The 23,478-nt window shown below is 37.6% G+C and overlaps 1 protein-coding gene across 1 annotated transcript; it reads right to left on the bottom strand.

Moving 5' to 3' along the window:
- Nucleotides 1–14,939: 14,939 nt before the first annotated feature.
- LOC146534207 (glucose dehydrogenase [FAD, quinone]-like) lies at nucleotides 14,940–17,703 on the bottom strand. The gene is made up of 3 exons (XM_085194847.1): nucleotides 17,600–17,703; nucleotides 17,107–17,237; nucleotides 14,940–16,887 (listed from the first exon to the last, which is right to left on the bottom strand). The coding sequence occupies exon 3, from the start codon at nucleotides 16,849–16,851 to the stop codon at nucleotides 15,286–15,288; it is 1,566 nt and encodes a 521-aa protein (XP_085050973.1). The 5' UTR covers nucleotides 16,852–16,887; nucleotides 17,107–17,237; nucleotides 17,600–17,703; the 3' UTR covers nucleotides 14,940–15,285.
- Between the last annotated feature and the right edge of the window lie 5,775 nt (nucleotides 17,704–23,478).

The following is a 23,478-nucleotide window of genomic DNA, read 5'->3' as shown; positions in this document are numbered from 1 at the left end:
TCTGGAAGTAAAGCTACGTCGCTCGTAAATGAGTGAAGTATGACTTGTGGAAATACTATTTCGCCAAACATTTGGCTTCGAATACAATTTTTATCAACATTTTTCTTCGCTTCGTTCTTGTTATTCGTCATTGACATTTTGCTAGGTTTATTCTTATAAGAATACAGCAGTGAAGCCAAAGGCATTACGTGGCGAGTGGCGGAACTCAGCGCTGCACTGTTCTCCAAGTGTAGTTGAGGTCGCGGCGGACACTTACGAAGAGATTGATGACAGTGGCGCAACGTGAGGCGCAAGAGGCATCGAGAGACCGCAGCGTTTGGCTAAAGCGGGAACCAAAAAATATACAGATTTAAAATATGTACTTGAGTATACTACAATATTGTAATAGACCTGTATAAGTTGTAAGAAGTTACATTGCAGGAGAGGCTCGGCCTTCGCTTTCCTTTGTAATCTCAAAACCAATTTCAATTTTTCCAATAGCCATAATTCTAAGAAACGAGTTCGTGCGAGAACATTCTCTACAGTGTTTATGGTTTGAGCTGTTCGGGATCAACGCGAGCCCGTCGTGGCGCAGTGGCACTCGTGGCGTCAGACTGTAAGCGCGACGGTTGCGGGTTCGATATTCCGCCACTTAACACGCGGTGTGTCATCATACTGCGTGGAGCTGATAAATATTTTTTACAATATTGCAATTGTCAAAATAAAAACATATTTATTCGGTACTAACGTCGCTTTTAGCCCATTTTTATAAATGACACGGCAAGCCCATTCATCTTCATCAACTTATTTATTTACAGTCAGATGGCAGCTGCATGTTTGGAGAGAATCCTTTTAACCCTGCTGTTTCGGAAAAAGTTCTAAATAACAAATGAAAATAGTAATAAATTTATTTGTTATTGTATTAGAAATATTAGACAATACTTTTTTATCAAATATTCTATTCTTTTAAGTGTTTATAGTATAAACTGTCAAATGTATTATATTTCTATACTAATATTATATTTGTTTAACGTGTTAATATCGGGATTTTTTCGAAACGTATGTAATTTATTTGTGTTGTAACTCACTCCGTGCACTCTGACCGCAGGTACCAGTGGCCCTTTAATTAAAGACATAAAAACAGACGCTTTAGTATCGCCAAATTTATTATTTTATTGCGCCATTACCGTTAATATCATCATATAAGAGCGAGAATAACAACGTGGAAACTCCCTTCCTAAATACAGACTGCCTACCGCTTACAACTTCGTTTTGCGTAGACTATTAAATGTTAAATTATACTCGAAATCCGTTTTTTCCTTACTTCTGGTTACTAGCATCTAAAGATAGTACTAATTCAGGAAAAAAATCAGAAAATTATACATTTATGGTTAAATCTTAGTAAATATTAGTATTAAAAGGGGGCAACATTTGGTATTAAAGCCGCTAGTTTAAGTGAGGTATCAGATGAAAGAGCGTTGGCTAAGCTAAGCTTGAATTTCAGAAAATTTTTTTACGGAACCGTCAGTGTGCGAGCCCGACTCGCGCTTGTCCGGTTTTTTTAGATTTGTCCGGCGTCGTCGAGTGTATGTATTGTATACAGGGGGCCCCATTATGCAGGGGCGTTCATACGGCGTGAAGCTAAAAACATATTCTTTTTCTTCATATTCAGAGCGATAGGCTCGCTCGCGTGTTAAGACACTATTCCTTAATTTCCGCCAAATTCACTCACTAAATCACTTAATATATATTTATTCTGGTTATTTATTAGAATCGTGAACACTTATTTCCTGACTAGCATTGTGTTAGATTGAAGTTTTACATGGGTCAAGCACTACGTACTCGAGAAGGATCCTTTGATCCATTCGGTCCTCGTCTAGAACATAAGAGGCTGAAGTGATCTACAACCTATTTTTGAATGCCCTTATAAACAAAAAAAAATGAATATGGATCAAGGGAAGTTATAACTTTAATCATAGGAAAGTAGTAAATACTTCGTCTACAAAACGTTACGGGAAGCTTACGCTATATCCCGCACGTAACAGACTGGGCAGACGGAACCTTCTGTTGAGAACATTGCGTGCAATGGTGACCTTGAAATGGTGAATGGTTCTCTGGAAGAGGTCATCTCTTCCAGAGAACCATTCAAAGTGTAGCGCCTGATATAAGGACACACAGCAAAAAGTACTACTAAAGTAGTCGGGGAATGGTTATATTTACTTTATTTACCTTTCCCACCTCTACCTACCTCTGGAAGACGAAGCGCGGCGTTAAGTTTCGTCACCCAACATGCTGTCTCTAAAATTCCCTTACTTACCTTGCTATGGGAGGAGAGGCATGAGTCTGTTTTTTTATGAATATACATACCTATCTACATTTATTTACCACAATTTTAAAACATATAACGTAGTAAAAAAACCAATTACTTTTAAAACGAACTTTTAATTAAATATAATATAAGCGAGTCTGCCGCGAGACGCGACTCGACGCTAATTACGACACCCCCCCCCCCCACACCCCCCGCGTGACTCACGTTGTCGACGGACTAATAGGAATATTTAATTTTACCTTATAACGAGGCTCCCTCAGCCTCCCGCTGTGTCCCTCATAGCAGGGTAGGCAAAAGGAGCCTCGTTATAAGACTCTCAGTCCCCCACTCTCCGCTCAATTTTTGAACAGAACTCAACGCCTCAAAGAATTATTTTATGAAGCAATAGATATAGATGAAGAAGACAAATGATGCAAGAGCGAGTGTTATATAAGACGAGGGTGGGCCGGCAGTTGCGCGGAGTAGAACACAATTAATCTTTATTTTGTACTGTAATGTTATCAGTGACCAGGCAGGTGGTAGTGCCCCTGTTTCAGGTGTTTGACTACCTTACCGGGTAGACAGATAGACACGATTCTTGCGTGAAAAGCTGAAGGTAGCCCTCGTCAATGTCGAATGTACGATAAATCTTCTTGACCTAGAAATCTTACAGTAAATTATAATGGCTTTTAAAATTGACAAATATATAAGTAGCAACTTGCCAGCATTTTCTAATAATGTTATTATTTTAAAACGAAATATGACATTGGATTCCACCGTTCAACATGTAGGTACTGTCTCGGAATTGAGTGAAAGAATACAAGAAAGAAGGTGCAGAAAGGTTAAGGCCTTTCATATTTTTTTAGTGATGTTTCCTTTGATCGACCGTAAATGTTTAAAACATTTACGTATGAATTTCACTGTAATTATTTGAGGAAACAGTAAATCCTACCCGTATGTAGGACTATAACATACAACATACACATGATCTTATCTAGATAAGGGAACATAAGATATAGACTCGTGTGGACCTCATCCATCAATAACAAAAGGTCGCTCCCCAGGGGTGGGCACCCGTCGACACTTGTCCATGGTTTAGTGACAATTCACGTTAAAGTCCCTTGTAACGATCTTTTTATAGAGGTCTTGTATAATCCTTGTTGCCTATTATTTTGCTTGTTGATATATGAATATTATTTTATGATTTTAATAACATTGAATTGAAACATCAAAATATATTGTTAACAAGGTAACAACAACAAAGGTGAGGCCAGTCGTGGCGCAGGGGCACAAAGTATACTGCCGCATCGATCCCCACTCGAGGAAAGGAAATATTTATATTTCCATTTATATAATGACCAGTGTGTTGTTTAAAGCTAACTATTGAGTTATTGCAAACAGCGTGACGCCCGTCCCGCTGAGCGCGGTACGGGCTCGTGTCACGTGTCACGTCGACTTCTATCAATTAGGGATGATTGAGTGGAAGGCAAATTTGTATTATATTCAATCACTGACACACCGTTTCCACGCTTTATAGTATAGGAATAAAAACACACGTGACTGAAACGTGAAACAACAATTTCAACGAAAATACGAGTTTATAAATAAGTTCAATTTCAAATAGTTTCACCTAGTTGCCTATATTGACCGAATACTTGATAGCGCCCCTGGTGCTGATTGTTTTGTTTTGTTTTAACCCCTAATTGACATCCCTTTAATCCCTGAGTAGAAAATATATAACAAAATACATTTATTTATGACTGAGTCTATGTCGCAGTGGCACAAGCGTTTCATACATGGAATAAGCAGAGGAAAACTAGTGTTATGACACTCTATTCCCCATAATTTCCAATACTACGAGACTCGTTGCCTTGTTAACAGGGCGAAGAAATACAAATATTTCATTTACCTGAACGGGAATGGAATCTACAACTGTCGCGTTGCGTTTACAGTTAAGCGGTACACCGCTGCGCCACTACGACCTCAAAATGTATAATAGTACAAAAAAAATCCTTATATATGACATAGTTGCTAGCACAGCCAGTGTTTAACTGTACCGTACGAGCGCAGTCGCGCGGCTGTCGCTGTAACATTCATACGCAATCGCCTCACGCGACAGACATCACACACACACACACACACGGTCAGGCTATGTGTTAAAAAATACCTTTTTAGAAAAACATATTACGTTCCTTATACTTTTTCTAGATAATATTTCTCTTTCCTGTGTGAATTACATTGTATTTTTTTAAATATTATGTTCGTAGCAGTGTAGGCTTTATATGGGAACCTAGTGTTAAGACACTCTGGTCTCACGCACCGCCCAATTTTCCAGACATTACTTATTGAGTTAGTTTCGGTACCAGACACTTATTTTTATCTCACAATCTCTATTTACCATCGAGGGAGCTGTTGCTCTACATACAGACAGACGCGAGGAGGCAACATTTCATATAAATATTATATCGTAGGAGCTGCGCTGCCCTCTGAGGGCCGCTGTCTTCAACTTTGTACTACTTGTATATAATATTTACAAAGTAAAACCCTCTTAACACACTCTCTCTCTTAACGAATGTATGCAAAATTAATGTTTGTTCTGAGCTCTAATATTAATACGCGCTGTATGTTCATTCTGTATTGCTCAGCCAGTTTATGAATGGATTTTTATTTTTTTATAGAAGAACATCTTCAAAAGTGATTCCATATAAAACACGTTATTGCGAATTGAATTATCGAATTCAGTGAATATTGCCTTATCCTTATACTCTACTGAGGCGTTTCAGTTGGTGTGCACAAAGCTCGGATCTGGCACCTATATATTTACCTAATACTAAACTACTGGTTTTTATAGTCCATGTTTCGAGGAAGGCTATAGGCTACGTTTCACACTGGCGGCGCCGGGGCGGACGTCTGACAGCCAACGAACTGATGAAACAACGACGTTAGAAACTTGAATTTTTGCATGTCGGTAGGTTAAAGAGAACTCGAGAATGAAATACGAGATTTTCCATTTTACATATTAAAGTTCATGCATATAAAATTGCGGACGACAGTTGACTAGTATAGCACGTAGTATTCAATTGTATTTCTAGAACACTTGTACAAATACAACGCTACGTAGAATGTCAAATACGATAAACACTGAAAAGGAACGTCTCTTATGTTATTAAATAACGAGAAGAGATCGCTCGAACAATACGAATACTGAAACAAAAATACAATTATATAAGATACCTTTTAACGTACGAGTAGATATCGTTATTGTATGTTTATTTTTGTCTACAAAAATATATTTTGTAACATTCATTTTCAATAACTGAATTAAGAATTATTTTTATATGAATCGCAGCGCATCGTTGGCCTACCCTCCAAACCCTCTTTTAGTGCTCTCCTTTACTTCTCAAGAAACCCACCTACCATTTTTCAGTGTTCTACGCCGTGTACTACACGTGTTCCGGTGTGCGATGTCTGTCTGTGAGTGACACTTCTTTCAGCTTTGACATTGAAGTCTCTTAAAGACTAGGGAGAACAATATATTTAACATTTAATTAATACGAGTTGGTGAAACAATAGCTTAGAATGTTGTTTCTCTTTTCAGGTCAGTTTGTGATTGATTAATGTTATACAATGTTTGTAAAAGTGTGAACATTTATTTACGTAATAAATCTCTCATCAGAGCAACTCAATTCTGGTTATAGTTTTACTGTTCTCCCTATTATCCAAGTAGCCACTTCGGAGATATTTACTAGGGAAGGCAATTTAGTTTAAAACTGACCTTTAACCGTAAAGGTTTTTTTCTAATTTTTCAGGCTTAACTTTTCGGTGGAGTGCGCATGACAACGTAGTCTGACGTCGTCCCTGTACCCCACGACCGGCCGGCAACGCACCTGTAGCTCCTCTGGTGTTGCACGGGGTCGTGGGCAGCGATGATCACTTACCATCAGGTGGACCAAACGCTTCCATAAAAAAGGTATATAATTTCCTCCCGTGGGAATAGAACTCACAACCGCGCTGTTGCGCTTACAGTTGCACGCGCGTGCCCTTCGCCACGGCTGGCCTGAAGTTAGTGGCTAAGTAGTTTCTTCTCTGTAATGTTAGCAAGGGAACGTCTTCGTCATTATTGTAGTCTGATATATTTATTCCTCACACATTTCGACATAAGAACTTGTCAATTTTTACCAATAAAATATTTTTTCCTTACAAAAAACGTTAATATTAGAGAGAGGCTTCGAAGTTAACTCAGATCAAAGAATCAATTTACCCATTTCAACGTCCAATTATGTAGTAACCTACATGACCAACTCACGATACAAAGATATCGAGTTACATGGTGAGCTTGGTGAAGGCCTGTGCCAGATTAATAAATAGTCAAGTGCAAGTCGGACTCCTCCACTATGGATGAATTCCACTCCTCCATTATTCCGTCAAATTTTATAATCGTGGACGTGTGTGTGCAAGGGAAAGTATAACATATAAAAGTTGACAAAGTTAAATTGTGGTCCGTATGCATTGACTTTGTATGAAATGAACTACAGCTATAATTTTGCGATGATTTTCGTCTACGTTCTACCGGATCCACTTCATACTAAATTCCACAATCATAGGTCAAAGGGAACTATGTGTATTGGATTTGATTAAGCGACAAAGTTCCATTTCGGTCTATTTTTTTCTGTTGAAGTGCGGAATCCTATAAACAGTACAAAAGCTGTAATTTAAAATAAGCTGGAGTAAAATACTTAAGGTCGCCGTAGCGCAGGCTAGCCGTGCCACTTCATACGCGACGGTCGTAGCTTCGATTCCCGTTTGGAGGAGGGAATTTATTATTTGAATCTATATAAGTGAATATTTCATATTTTTCATAGATGAAGGTAAAATAAATATACTTTAATGTCTGTAGTCTAAAGTTATAGTTTAGAGTGTTTCACTGAAACCAAATGTTATGCATTCAAATCTGTTCCTGGGGATGGCCCCACATGAGTTTGTTATAAACTTTAAATAATTCATTAAAAAATATATTAGGTCCAGGTGTCGCCTGTTCGTTGTCAGTCAGCCGCTAAGTAACAGAGGAGTGTTATCTGCTTATATCTAGGTGCATTGGAGTGGCGCAAGTCTCCCGACATAATCTGATTACTGTGAGACTCAATTAAGCCTCGTTATTTATGATTCGCGTTCAAATTGTTACTGATTTCAGCTGACGTTTTGTTAAATGCCGGGCTGTAGGTACATGCGACGGTCGTGGGTTCGATTTCTAATCGGGAGAATTAATTAATTACTCTTAATACTAGGTTCAGTCTCCTTGCTATGTGTGGGGTACAGTGTAACACTAGAACAAAAGAAAATGTTACTGCAAAAAGAACAAAAAGTCTTCAATTCTAAATTAACCAAATCGAGATTAGATTAGTGCTTTAATGCACCACATCATCTTACCAAAAAATTGTAACTTTACGCAGATACCGATACATTTTTCCCTTTTTAAATAAAGTTAAAGCTTCAGCCAGAAATTAATGGAAATAAAAAAAAGACTTTCAAATGGATTAGAATTCTTAATTGCTCCGAGTCACTACAGTATTCATGAAGTGTCACTCCTACCCCCCCCCCTCTCCCCTTTCGTCTCTTCCCCCCCCCCCCCCCCCGGGAGAACCCCGCAATCTATAATCGATGGGACAATTACATTGCAAACAGCCTCACGCCACGGTGTGGTGTTTCACCTAAGTGCTTTAATTAATTCTCCTCTGATCGCTATTCACTTTCAATAATAATTTTTGAATACATGATTTGAATACATGTCAACATGTAGAAACACCTAAAAGCCAACTTCTCCTCAAACTTGAAACATATTTTAATAGTAGGTATAAAAATAATTTACATATATCTATATACTGTAATAATGACGAGCGAACATTTTATATTTAAGTATTGTGTCATCCGTCAGATTACATTCGCCATTTTCAGTTATTTTCATTGAATTTTCGTGATTCCGTCCGTGGTTACTTTTGTTGTGTTTATTAATAAACACTATAACAGTATTTGCCGGAGACATGTCCCGTACGCCTCCGTCACTTGCCTCGTACCTTTTCCATAATAAAAGTGGACGGACGGACGTCTTTTCCATAATAAAAGTGCAACGTTGAGCTTCGTTACTCAATACGAAGTATCTCGAAAATTATGTAAATATAGAGAGTGGCGTGTTTCAATAGCTTTATAGCTTTACGAAAGTTATATAATTACACAGATCCATTACTTTCACAAAAATCCACGAACCATCGACACTTTTCTAAAATCATCTACTTTGTCATTATTAAATTCCTCACTCAATATAAGTGTTCCATTAGTATTTTAAAATTCAAATAAGAAATATTGTAGCATAAGTATTCCTAATCGAAGTGTTATCAGACCACGCACTTCCTGGGAAAAGCAATTTCCTCGAGGCTCTGCTTGAGTATTTCAAAATGAAGGATTTCAGCTCTTATCTATAATTGAGTAGCAACAAGATTTCGGTGTGGGCTTGTAACAGCTGTAATATTGAAAAAGAAAAAATACTTCACACTGTATCCTGTATATAGCAAGTGAGACGTAGAGTTAAGACTCTCAGTCCGCTAATTTTCGAGAACTTAACACTGGTCTATGTGTTGTTACCAGAGCGACTGTGCCGCTATGCCACAAGGACCGAACGAGGCTTTTGTTGCACATTGGGTTGACCCCTATATACTCCCTAAGCATTATACTAAATCTCAACTTTGGAAGCTGCTTAACTTCCGATATTGTGTCAATATCTGAAGAATCTTATATATAATATGATATAATGATATAATATGATAACGGAACGGTGGGCGAGTCGGACTCGCACTTGACCGGTTTTTTAAATAAAATCATCTCTATATTACGCCTTCGCCTCATCTCATTTAACAAAGTATCGCTGGTTAATGTACACCAGAGTACACTGTCAGTGGCGTAATCTGATTTTAAGGGTCTGGGCGAGAGCTTGCATATTTATTTAGTATCTTATAAGAAGGAACATTTCCAATATTATTATACATGTCCCAGAACAGCTTTGAAGACGCTTTTTCATTTATTTGGACACTCGATGCGATACCTTTTTAAAAATGACCAGATTAAGCTGACATTATACTCTACTCCACGCTTCATCCCAGAAATAGTGTTGGCAAAGGGAACCCATTTGAAAACTAACTGTATAGATTAAAACAAGAGGTGTATTCTATAGTAGCAAATATAAAATATAACATATATACATTATTAGATTAAAGACTACAATAATTTAACGAATTATCTTCATTTTCCTCGCTCTGGTAACATTTTATAGCGTGACTAGTTCCACTACTCATCACGCAATGTCTCGAAACTTGGATGGTGCGTGGAGAGCGAAGTGTCTTAACGCTAGGTTCCCTCTGTCTACCCTGCTGTACGGGATGAAGCATGAAACTGCGATAGTAGAGCGCTGTTTATTTCCGTAATAACAAATAAATATATTGGAGCCTGTTCTGCAAGCAAACAAATATGTTTCGTTGTATTTTAGGAAAATAATATTTTCTTGTAAGAGCTTTGAGTCGCAGCTGCTGGCCGAGGTTTTCTTTTATTTAGATTCTTTACATTTTCTGTAGGTACTCTACTCACCATAGTACAGTCCTTTTGATTGAGTTTTCGTACGAGCGGAGTGATGAGAATACTACAAAATAAAAGTCTCGCTAGCGTTCTTGCCGTACAAGATCAGATCTGATGTAAGTCCGAGTTCCTGCCTCCACACATCCACACACGTCACGTCACCCTCTCACGCCACGTCACGCTCGCTAGTCATTTGATTGCTGTACCAAGAAGCATTCATAATAATTTATCAGAAGTGTTAAACTAGAAATTAAATTTTAATAAGAATTTTATTAGAATTAGTTTCTTCGTTGAAACCGTATATTTTTTGCCAAGCGTTGCACGTTTCTAGTTCACTGTTTGTATGTACATAGATTGACTCTCTTCATGACTAAAGCGACGGCGATGTATAGAGTGCATGTTCATAGCCAGGAGCAGGGTTATGTGGGGGGATGGGGGCTAACTCAGTCGCCGGTGTCGCAGTCACCAGCTTATGAGATTATCTTGGTGCTTAACTAGATTGCTACTACATATCTATATTAGTTTCAATATTACCATTGAAAGCGAAATTATCATCAAAGCTTAGTAACGTAAGTATATAGACGTCATTTCGTTCTATGTTCTTAATATATCGTATGTTAAAAAAAGATTTAAAAAATAGATTCACGCGTTTTGCCGTAGCAGTGTTGTTGACACAGGGAACCTTATGTTACACTCCGTCCTCGTGCTGGTACTCGTCACACTTTCCACTCGACCGGCGGCTATATAAACTTATATCGATGTAAGTATACACACACAATGTTTTGAATGAGAGTATCTTTAAACAACTTTATGATAATAGTCTGGATCGTACAAATAATCTAATTAAATAATAATTGAATTTTCTTGAAAGCTTCAATAATTTGTGAAGAATAAAAAATACAAAAAGGAAGTTCGCCGCAAATTTCGTTACACTTGGCTTCGATATCGCGGTTCATTGAAGATGTTATACATAATACTGTGAATAATTATCTACAGGTATCGTAATTAGTATGGAAATCGTAAGAGTATTCATTTTAATGAATGATGTCGTAAATATATTTGTATTTTATATTTATTAATAAATGATTCAAAATATAATTTAAATTATTTGAACACGCGACATTTGTAAATCCATTGAAGGCAGCTGAGGCAGAGCACGACGTAGTGATAAAACACTTTGCTCATCACTTCCCAGCTGTGGGCTGTGACATCGCGACGATGCTGATGAGACGAGACTCAACATTCAACTCATTTATTATATTTTAAGAAGGCAAGCTCTGACTAATCTTTTAGAACCTAACCAATGACTTTCTCTGGATATCAGAAGAGTCAAGAGAATCGCCATGGGGACCACTCCGTAGAGAGAATTTGCTTCTAACTAAAAGCAAAAAACGGCCTTTTATAAAACGTTTCAATCAAGTTTTTTTTTTTTTTAAATTACTGAAGACCCGATTTTTTAATTAATTATTTGCTTTAGAATTTTTTGACTTCTTTATATTAAAAATGTACGGCCTTCCTCCTGCCTTACCCTTCTGTGCAGGAAAAGTCGTTAGGCGGAAAAAATAAGTTAATATAAAAGTTGTATGATACAATTGTGTGGGGAGTGTTCTCCCTATACTATACTAGAGCCCACGGTATTCTATTACTTTTTAAATAAGTTTTTGCGAAATTGGGCGAGGGTTTGTGATTTAGCTTTCTATTTTTGTACTACCCATAGTTCTGTACTAATATTATGAAGCTGAAAAGTTTGTTTGATTGAACGCTCTAGTCTCAAACACTATTGGCTCGAATGTAACTAAGTATACTAGTAGTACACTATTGTGGGCTTAACAACAAATAAAAGATATACTTACAATAAATCTGCCAGTCCATACCTTCTTAACAGTTAAGTTTAAGTCGTAAATAATTCAACACAGAAATATCTATACTTTTTTTAAAAGCGTATAAAAAATTGAACGAAGGGGGATTTGGGGCTCTCACTTTTGGAAGTAACCCCTCAAAAATAGTCTCTCAAAAACCAGACCATTTGTTTACAAGATCATTTTGAAGATACCTCAATGTTCAAGTTCCCTACTTGCTCCCTCACAGCACAAACAATTAATCTTCTAAATCATTACCATCACATGATAGGTTCCCGTTGATCTACAATTTAGAAGTTACGGTACGGTAACCTACGGTACGTATAAAGAAAAATTCCAAAAATTATTTTCCAAAAATTGATGATTTATATATTTTGTTATTGTATTTGTGTCACAGAAAAAAACTATAGCAAGTTTTTAACTGTACATAATTTCATACAAAATGTCAACTTTAATAGGTTATACTTTTCGTTTATCTACATTTATGAAATTGGTACGGAACTCTTGGTTCTCGAGTACGACTCAAACTTGACCGAAGATATTGATTGTTCTATAGATCTACCTTTCTACGTTTTATCCTGTAATAACTATATATTTAGCAATTATGTATTTGACTAGTAATACAAATATAGGCTTGGATTTTGACGTTAACAAATAACAAACTAACATTAACGTAATAACGGGCTCGTTGCTTATTACATTCATCTTCCACCAGATTTGTAAAAGGGAATATTAAATTGAATCATAGCCTTGAGGTAATTTGTTCCGGGAATTTCTGGAATCGGGAAAGGATCGCGGAATTTGGGGTAGATAATAATGAATGTTGACAAGCCTCCTTGGATCAGTGGTTAGTGGTGGTTAGTGGTGGTTAGTGGTGGTTAGTGTGGCTCCGTGAGGTTGAGAAACGATGTTGTGATATAAATATGGGATTTGAAGATTCACATGGATTTCTTTAAATTACCATTTTTATACGAGTAGAGTAGTACATATGGTCGATGCCCGAAGTAGGTAAATTACTTTTATTTCCTTTCCGCTCTGGTGTACAACGTCTCGTCATCTGGTGACGTTCTTTCACTTCGTCCCGCCAGGCCGCCACTCAACACGCAATGTTTCTAAAATGGGGCGATGCGTGGTGAACGAAGTGTCTGTAGCAAAACTAGGCTACTTAACACAAAAATAATTTTTATTCGAGCTAGTGGTTCATGAGGTGATAACTTTATAAAATTAATAAAGATTAGTATAAACCTTCAGGTAAATTAAACATTTGCTACAATTTCTCCAGAAATATTTACCCATTTTAAATAAAGTCAGTTTATGAAGAGCCCATGAATAAACCTTTTGGCGTAATCTTATAAACACAGCGACAGTAAGCGCTGCTCCCCTCCGCGACGTTAGCAAGGGTGAGACGTATAGCACAGCATAGCGTGTATCCAGTGTGTCGCCAGGACGACCCTGAGACTGACTCGTCTTTACGATTCAAGGCACGTCTAGAGACGATCCACGATCCTAAGATCCTACATCAGCTGTGTAAACTACAATTACCCTTAACGCTGACAGAACTTACAGCTCTACGACAATACGAGAGACTGGAAACAAGTCATGTACAAGTTATATTTTACAAAATTCGCAAATAACTTTTATTATTTGGAAAAACAATAGATAAAAAGGAAATATTAAAAAGCCTTATGTTCCTCACTTTTGATATTAATATTTTCATTTCTTCTCTGTGGATTCGAAGCAAAAGAGCGGCGTTCAGTTGCGTTCCTCAACACGCAATATCACCAGATTTTGGCAAAAATTGGGGAGTGAAGTGTTTTTATAGTAGGCTCCCTCTGAATACCGTGCTACATGCGGGATACAGCGTGAAGTTACAAAACAACACATTTACAAACTTTCAGAATGTCATAGGTTACTTCCGTCCGCAGCTGTCGCGCGAGATATTTATTTGTACCATTCACGATAAATCTACTTTATGAGACAGTATTAAGAAATAATGTTTTTGTTATATCGCAAATCACAATGTTATCTAAAATATCATATAAAATAGTTTCTTAACCGCAATCTTTCTTTCGAAATGGTAGAGGTTATATATTCATAAGCTTTATTGTTTTTATGTAGATATATAATTATCGATGATGATATCTCGATTTCTTCGTAATTTGTAGACTGATTTTAATATTTTTTTTTTATTTGAAAGAGCGTACTTTCCCTTTGGTCCCATTACTACCAAGTTAGGATATTTCATATATTTCTTATAACATTCATAATATATTTGTTTCTCGTAGTCGTCGTCTGATGACATTACTTATAGAAGGCTAGCTGTATACTAATAAGTTATTCGGGTAAACTTACGTGCGTGCCCGAGCTCCGCAGTAACTCTGACCGCAAGTAGAACCACTCTCTAAGTTTATAACATTAGTATAGATGGAAGAGAGTAATCTGGCACCTCAGGACAGATAAAACCTAATTTCATTTTAAACTTTCTTATAACATGAAATCGACTTAGGAAGCTGAGAAGCTTAAGCTAACAAACCCGGACAAGGCTGTCTACGGTACATTGTCACGTTAACAAAGTGAACTTCATTTTGTTTACTAAGTAAATTAGTCTCAGGGAACAACGACATCCTCTTCAGAGTAAAACTGACAACTACTTAGCGACTTTTCATTTAAATATTATAATGAGCGGTTACAAGTATTGCCTTCTCACTGCACCCACGCTACAACCAATTTCCGAGACAGGGTGTTGAGTGGCGTAGCTAAATGTTGCCCTTTATCATTATCATTCGTAGAGGGAACAATTATTACTTCAAGTGGGAATCGAACCCAAGCATGTTTCATGGTCTCCACGGTCACAGTTATCAATAACCAATGCGTATGTATAGCGGTGACATAGTTTTACTGTATTAGATCATGCCACTCTGCGCCCTGGTAATCCGGAAAGCACTATAAATATTCCCATAAGTGAGATTCAAACCCATAAATATTGTCATAGTACACATAAATGTAAGCGCTAATAGCCTCTTCAATATAACTAGTGTTACTCTCATATATATTTTTCTTTTGTGGGAGTGGAAAACCATTTATTTATTTTCCCTACTATTTATTTTTTTACTTTTGTGAGACTGACTGGGAATCGAACCAGCTACTAACAAAATAAAAATGAAAGGACACACTGCAATAAATTATACATTTTATTAATCTTTCCTCTCCTTTCTTTTCGATCCTGCCAGCAAGATAGACGTGTATGATATGGAAGAATATCTAATATTTGAATATTGTTACCGCATATAATGTTACATGATTATAAGAACATCTCATTTCATTAATATAAAATGTCTAACTAAATTGACTCATCTTGAGTACCTCTACCTATGTATTGGACCGCGGCACAAGGCACGGACACTGCTTGCGACCTTGAACAATAATCTTCATGTGTTAAAAATACACCACGGCTATAGCTTTATAGTAGAGTATTCTAGATAGTCTGCTAATTATCTGTAATGATTTTTTTTTTATTTTTTATATTCTAAACGCCGAATGGTGGTCCTGTAGCAAGAAATCTGATAAACGTTCTCCAAGTGCAATGATAGCCGCAGCCGTATTACCACGAGGTAAGAGAGGAAGTGCAGAAGCATCAGCCACCCGGAGGCTTTTGATACCTTTAACCCGCAACCTCTCATCCAGTACTCGGCCCAAGGCTGCCGTGCCCACGGCGTGTTGAACTGAGTGAGTCGTGTGTCTCACGTAGCACTCCCAGTAGCCGTCGGTGTCGAATTCAGGGCAGCCTCGTAAACGTAACTTTTGTATGGACGCGTTGTATTTTTTATACACAGGCGTTTCTAAAGTATCTTTTATTATTTTAATTGAGCGGATAATTTCTTGCACGTCGCTATCGTCGGCTAAGTAATTGGGTATGATAGATGGAGGTGCCAGCGGATTTGAACTGGATAACCGAACCCAGCCTTGCGATTTCGGACGCAGGACCACGGGAGATACGTTTATATAAGCACTGTGCTCGTTGTCAGATATAACCTGCTCCATTATATCGTCATTGTATGCAGTGGAAGCTTCAATGATGGCCCGAGCTGGTTTCGCAATGCCTTTATCTGTGAACGCGTAAATGAACTGTGTTGTGGGTATTTCACACTCAGGACGATTATTTACCAACATGTTCGTTGTAAAATTATAACAATTTGTGTTAACGAAAGCAGTCACATCTGTCAAACTATTTGATGCAAGAGGACCGCTTCTGGTGCACAACCACCGTAGTGCTTGATACCCTTTAGACGCGATGGACAGGGGGTTCAAGATCGATCTGGCATCGTGATCTACCTTTATGTTTATCAATGGTAGTACGTGGTCTGTCATTCCGTCACCAACAGGTAAGTCTGCCTTAACGGGAATGCCGAATTTCTCCAAATGTTCTTTAGGTCCCACACCTGACAACATAAGCAGCTGCGCAGTGCTGATGGCGCCAGCGCTCAGTATTACCTCGTGCTTTGCGAACACACGTAGAGTATAATTATAACCTCTGGTGATCGTCACTCCCTGGGCAACATTATCGTCATCAATGATAATACCACTGCATTGACTATTTTTTGCAATTTTCAAACGCCTCTTAACACTTTTACGGTTCAAGTAGGCCGTGGCTGTGCTAACTCGCTCGCCGTTTGAAGTGTAACCAAGTATTTTAGACACTCCAATTTGAGATAGAGCATTTACATCTGGGTTATACGGGAAATTTAATGATTTCATTCCTTCTATTATTCGTTCATGCCAGGGATTTCCAGAATTCTCGAAATAGCTGATAGGTACGATGCCCGATGTGTTATGATACGATTGAGATGATTTCGGAAGGCGTTTGAGGTCTTCTAAGCCTTCGAATAGCAGAAAATAAGGTTTTATATCCTTCCAAGTCCAGCCCGTCATATTAAAATCGTAATCTTGCCTGTTGCCTCGCGTGTACATCATATAGTTGATACTCGTAGAACCTCCTAGACATCGGCCACGGGTGAAACGACAGCGTTGATTTTTGGATCCCAAGCACGACTTGTTATTAGGTACCGTATCGTAGTTCCAATCCATGGAAGTGCCGGCAAATGAAAATGTTGCTCCTGGTACCTAAAATGAATAATCTTTCTTTGTAATGTTAAAATACAGTTCATTCGTATATATAGATTATTCAGCCTATAATTTAAAAATACATGTAAGATATAAATAATATTTGACCGTCATAGCAGCTGTCGGGACGAGTCACGGTGTACGCCTCTCATTACGCAATATCTCCGAAATCGGGCCAGAGAACGGGGAAAGCAACGTTTTAACACTAGGTCTGTATACCTTAGTAAGTACATGCGGGTCTCCTCCAGCTTCAACCAGCAGCACACTGAGCCCGGCCAGGGCGAGGCGCGCGGCCACCGCACTGCCGGCCGCGCCCGCGCCTACCACCACGTAATCGAACTCATCACCATCTAGAAAAAATATATTTTAAGTGAAAAAAGAAAACATGAATATATTTTACGACTTTGAAGAAAAGTAGTTCCACACTAAGGATAAAAAAATATTGCGCACAATAAATTTGTTGTTGTTATCCGCTCTGGTACGCGGTAGGCGCGACGCGGCGTTCCGTCACAGTTCCATCACTAAATGCGCAATTTCTCGAGAATTTGAAGGAAAATGGGGAACGAGGTGTCTTAATTCTGTGTAGCTTACGAAAACAGCCCAGGACGATGTTAAAAACTTTATAGATAATTATATTTTTAGAAGTATTTAATTTTTATACGGTTTATAGTCTAAGCAAAAGCAAAATCATTAAAAGTAAAACCATATTTACCAGATATATTATCACCGAAATATGCACTTCCATCCCGGGCAGTGCCTCCGTCGGCTAGCCCGCTTATACTACCGCCGACCCATATCGCCGCCAGTGCTGCTAGCGCTGCAAGGTAATACTATGTAATTACATCAGTTCTAATTCTGCGTGATAAATTTTAAAAGGCCTAAATATACAATATAGTTATTTAAGCTAAATTCTGGATGTGTTACGTGTTAAGTGGCGGAACTCAACGCCGCACTGTGCCTCATAGTCCTCCACCAAAGCGAGGTAACGAAAATATTAAATATTTAATTGTCTCGAGTGGTAACCGAACCCACTTTTTTTGTTGTTTGAGTGGCGTCTAAGTTCTTGGCTCGTCGATTTTACCCTAAAGAGAACCGAACTAAAACCCAATACAATAACAAAATATATCGAATAAAGCCATTGAAATAGATATTATATATTTTATAATAATAATTAACAGAATGTCAGCATCACGCTGTACCGGCATGCAGCAGGGTAGGCAGAGGGAACGTTAAAAAATAATAATATTAACAGAACATAATATGGTTAAAGCCCATTATTATTTAAAGAAATAAATTTTTCTTTTGAAATTTTTTAATGAAATATCACAAGATTGTAGAAGAAGAAATTCTTTTAAAAATCTAAATCATCTTTTAGAAAAAATACAATGAAAAAAAGTTAAAATAATAATTAATTAATATAAAAACATTAACATCAATCAGTATAATTTCTCATCGACACCGGAGTCGACTCCAGCCATCATTAAAGTTTCAGATGCGGCCTCCTAAGTCAGCGAAGTGTGGGTCGTGGTGTCAACTTACTCAAGCTCCCAGGCTCAAGTTTGGTGCTCAAGATATAGTCCTAAGTCGATCAGGCAGGCGTGCCCGCGACGGTGGATCCGCTTACACTGTAATACCACATCAAACGTTAACTGAACTCAGGGCATCATGGACACAGCTTGAAACTAGAAAATTACAATTATAATTTACGAGTAGCATACAAACCGTTCAACTCCCCCATATTGCTCGCTTCCTTGTTTATTTACACACGTTTTTATTAATTTCCCAAATAACTTCAAGTCGTCAACATCCACTCAGCAAGCCCCACGACAAGTAGGCCTCCCGACCTTGCCGGAGTTCGTTATATATACAAAACTAAGATTATCGTATTTAAAGAGTCTTTACAAAACAGTACTGAACATAATGTTTATACGTACATAATCATGTACAATTGTACATCACAGCACGAGGCACGAGGTACGAGGTATAGCGAATGTGTGCGATACGTAACATGTGTTCCTACAATATTTGATATTAGACAGAATGTTTTTTTATTTTATAAAAACAATAAACATATACATATTTAAATCCCAGGTGCCATCTGAGGCATATACAAAGTCAAAAAGTTATTTACTCAATTCACCGGCAAATTGACTCGGCAGACAGTGCGGCAGACGTGCGGCAGGAAGAGCCGGAAGGGAACTCGACAATCGACTCTTTTCAATGTAATTTAACAATAATTTAATTATTACATACACAGTGTCAGTACACTAGCAGTTATCCCGTATTATAGATATTTATATTAACTCCTATGTCCCTCATATATCTGTGTTAATATAAAAATATCATTTATAAAAATACTGTTTGTTTTGGATAATCTTAATCAAATATTGGTGCATTTTAATTCTCATAATCCTATGTACTATAAACAGTATAGTTTTACGGATAGAGTGTCTCAACACTAAGTTCCCCAGGGTTTCTGGGATATGCGGGTTACATAGTGAAGGTAAAAAAAGGGATTATTTAGCCTTATAGTGAGTGTTCTATGACGCACGTAAACTCATTGGCCTTGGATTTCGACAGAGTATTTTGTATTTTAGTAATTGAATAAAAAGGGAGTGATCGTTGCACGGCACATTAAGTGTGATATGAACGAACGTTGCTCGTATTCTTTATAGCTTCACGTGTGCACATATTATTTACGTAAGGTCACTTTTTATACTATTATTGGTATTATTACTGATACGTAAGTTTTGTGGGCCAGGACGAAGTCGGAAAGGGAGGAGAGCAGCCCCGTCGGTTCAGTGTACTGCCCCCGTGGAACTCGTTGACCAATACGGAGGCCACAGTACGAACCTTTGATCTGGCCTGCCAATACGGCACCCCAGCTTTACTTCAAGTCGCGTGCGGCCTCCACTGTGGTGGTTGTCACAAAGTTCCTGACTATGTGTCAGGATCTATCAAATTCAATTTTGGAAGTCTCCAGCCCACAAGATTTACATTAGACTTTGAATTGCTTGAGATGTTTTTTGCCATATTAAGTCTGTCATCCAGCATTGCCTTGTCGACAATCACATATGTTCCCGCTGCCTATCCTGCTATATACGCAAACAGGAAAAAAATATTTTCTTTATTTTTTCGATTTTTACAAATTTTGAATGAAACCTTAACCGAATTGATAACGTACTTATATTTTAATACACATGCGTGTGGCCCTGGACACAGGAAAAGTATTAAAATCATCGAGTTTCTACAAACATATAATACCAAATACTCGACTTCACTTCTTCTTTTAAGTCGGTTAAATATATCCTATCAATCCAGTTAGAGTACAGTTTCTTTTAATATACCTATGAGGATAAAAAGTGTACAACCTCGGTCTTCTAAATAAGGTGGAGGAGGAGAAGTGAGCCGTCGTCACGTCCGCGTCAACGAACACGCACACGAACCACTAATTAACCCTTGCAAAGATAAACACGAACCTCTCGCTCCAATGTTTAGGTCTGGATTTATTCAAATTACTTTTAAGTAGGTACAATGGGAATAAATATTTTATTATACAAATGTACGTTCCTGAACGATTGTCGTCACGACGCGCGACGTTACGACGTAAGCTTTCTCTCAAAACAGTATCTCTACAATAAGCCTAAAATATATTTTAAAATAATAATAAATATATTTTATTTGCCTTACCTACTAGGAATTCGAACACACCACCATTAATTATATTGTAGCAGAAGTAAATGTCAATGATATTTTAATGTTACTTAAAATGTTGTTTTATTACTTGCCTAAGAAAAGTACTTCAAGTTTTGTGCCTTTATGTGTCTTCCGACCTTGCTCCTGCAAGTCTTTGAAGTAACACTGCTCCAAGTTCTTCATCTTCATTATTCTGCGAAAACAAAACATAACAAATAAAGAATATAATATAGATATGTTTATGTTCAATGGTAACTTGGAGTTTTCGAATCTACGAGTACATGCTGTGCTTGCCATGAAAACGATGAAATTTCATTCTCACAAATGATGTTCTTTTAACTTTCCTTATGTCAAAAAACCGGAATCTTTATAGGATCTATCTATTATGTTTCTCGTGTATGTCTGTCAAAACCCTTTTTCTTAAGAACAAATGAAAGTATTAAATTGAAATTATTAACCAAAGGCAGAGCACCGCGTCGAATTCCACCACTCAGCATAAATAATTTGGCAAAAAGTGAACAGAACTGTTTGGGGGGTGGGTCTCTCAATCCATCAGTTTATATATTATATGTACCTATTAACGATTACGGCTAAACACGACTCAAATATGTAACGACTATATCAGTATACACGAGGATCGACGGTAGTAATGTCAATCACGGGCACCTACAACGAGAACGAGATTCCTTTCATTTCTGCGAGTGTCTCACTAAGAACTTCGCTATAAACGGTGTGTAATCACACAGAGTCGCACTTGTTTTGTTTATTTTTCAGCTTTACTTTACGGTCTGATCCACACAAAGTAAGGTAAAGCATTGGACACCTACACTAGGTTAATAAGACATTCCGTTCTCCAAGCACCGCCCAATATTCGAGACATTGAGTGTTGAGTGACGTAACTCAGCGCCGCGCGTTGTCTTACCTCAGCATCTACAAGCATCTGACTTCCTCGATCTCGGAAACGCGACGTGTCATAAAATAGTCGGTGCGTGTATACTAGGACCCGTATTTATAAACCGCTCTCAAGTTTTGAGATCGATCTTGAGATTCCGTTTTCACTCATAAAATGTATGAACGAATACGGGGCCCACCCATGCTATATATATCTATGAGGGATGAAAGATGCAACGTGAAAAACTATTAAGAAACGAAAATATTTAAGAAATGTTTAAGGAAACAAAGAGTCACTTCATAACACCAGTATCTACAATTATAAGTTACATAAATTCCTTAGTAAATTACTTAATTGATATTTGAATAATTAATCACAATTATCACAAAACAAAGAAAAATGCAACAAAGCGTCTTAGCGGAAGTATGTCGTAGTTACACAGCGAGTGCAAACTCGGTGCGCACGTACTGTGTTCACGCTGTATCCCGCAGATAGCGGGGGGGGGGGGGGGACAGGGGGGACCTTGTGAGGCAAGACACTCCACTCTCCACTCAATGTGCAATTTTAGTGACGAACTTTTTTTTACATACTTTTGCATTTTATCCGGGACGAATCCGGGAAAATAGAAACAGTGTATATTATATAAATAAAAAAACTCACCGCTACCCTTTGCCAGAGCAGGGAAAATAAAGTAATTGTAAATTTAACATTTTTTAAAAAGTTCTGAGGAAATACTTATTTGAGTTTTACGATTCAAAAAGAAACATAATATTTATGTATATAAAAAGTTGATAGCTAAGTGATTTATTTTTAGGTTTTAAGAAGCCAGAAGGGAGCCTAGTTCCGACACATTGCATAATGAGTGATCGGACTCAACGCCGCTTAGTCGTGTTACCAGAGCAAGGAAATGACAATAATTCATTGTATTAACATCGTGCTACTCCTGTCCTTTAAATAACTTATAGACATGTAGAGTATAAACTCTCTAACACAAAGTGAGTGAGCAGTAGGTTCTAACATCCCGACCCGCCGAGTCTATTTGAATAAACAATATTTTGAATATGTGTTCTATTTCCGAGCTCTTTATATAAGATACGTCCCACCAGACTTCAACATTAACTTATAATCATTATTAAACAAATCTTACCTTATAAGCTCACCCATCACTTATAATAACTTCTTTATAAGAGTTATATTTTAGAAACGTGAGTTTTTCAAGCACTATAGAATAATGAAAGCTTAACAAATATTTAATTTGTCTTTTTGACATAATATAGGTATAGGTATAGTGCGTGCTAACGCTAAGGTTCCCCTTAGGCTATTTGAGCACGACTCGCGCCATCTTCTTGTAGCACCCTATATATATAATTTGTAGGTGAGCTCGCTGGCGTTGCTTTACAGTTTACAAACACAGGTTCAAATTCGTCCCCGTGGGGAACGGCGTGTCTTAGTCTAGCTAGGTTCCTGTCTGACTAGGTTCCCTGTGCCTACTCTGCTGTGTGCGAGATACAGCGTGAAGCTGAAAAAACAATAATTATGTAGTTCAAGCGGGCGAAGTCGTGAACGGTAATTAACAGTGTTGAGTGGCGATCCCCGCGCCCTTGAACTATATAAATATTTATTAAATATATTTATGAATTTATTTTCAGTTTTCAAGTAGAAAATATAAGCCTAAATAATCAAAATAAGCCGAAAAGAATAATAAACAGATATAAATAAAGGAAATAAAAATTTTAAGATTAGGAAAAATACCCGAGTAAGTAATTGGAAGGTGGCTGGCACCGGATGGATGCGAGAAGCCCAAGACCGGGATGGTTGGCGCTTGATGAGGGAGGCCTACGTTCAGCAGTGGACGACGATAGGCTGATGAAAAAAAAAGTAATTGAAATGAACAAACAAAATAAGTAAAAGTAACTAAAGGGATTTTTTAATATTTAAGATAATAAATAGCACCTATTTAAAGTGAACACAAAGTAATAACGTACACGTAACTTATGGAATTT

This window comes from Heliconius melpomene, chromosome 12 (assembly GCF_056956725.1).
Source record: "Heliconius melpomene rosina isolate 202511_hmr_F chromosome 12, ASM5695672v1, whole genome shotgun sequence".
NCBI classification, from domain to species: domain Eukaryota; kingdom Metazoa; phylum Arthropoda; class Insecta; order Lepidoptera; family Nymphalidae; genus Heliconius; species Heliconius melpomene.
The sequence above is the reverse complement of the archived record's forward strand: the minus strand, read 5'-3'. Positions and strand labels throughout refer to the sequence as shown.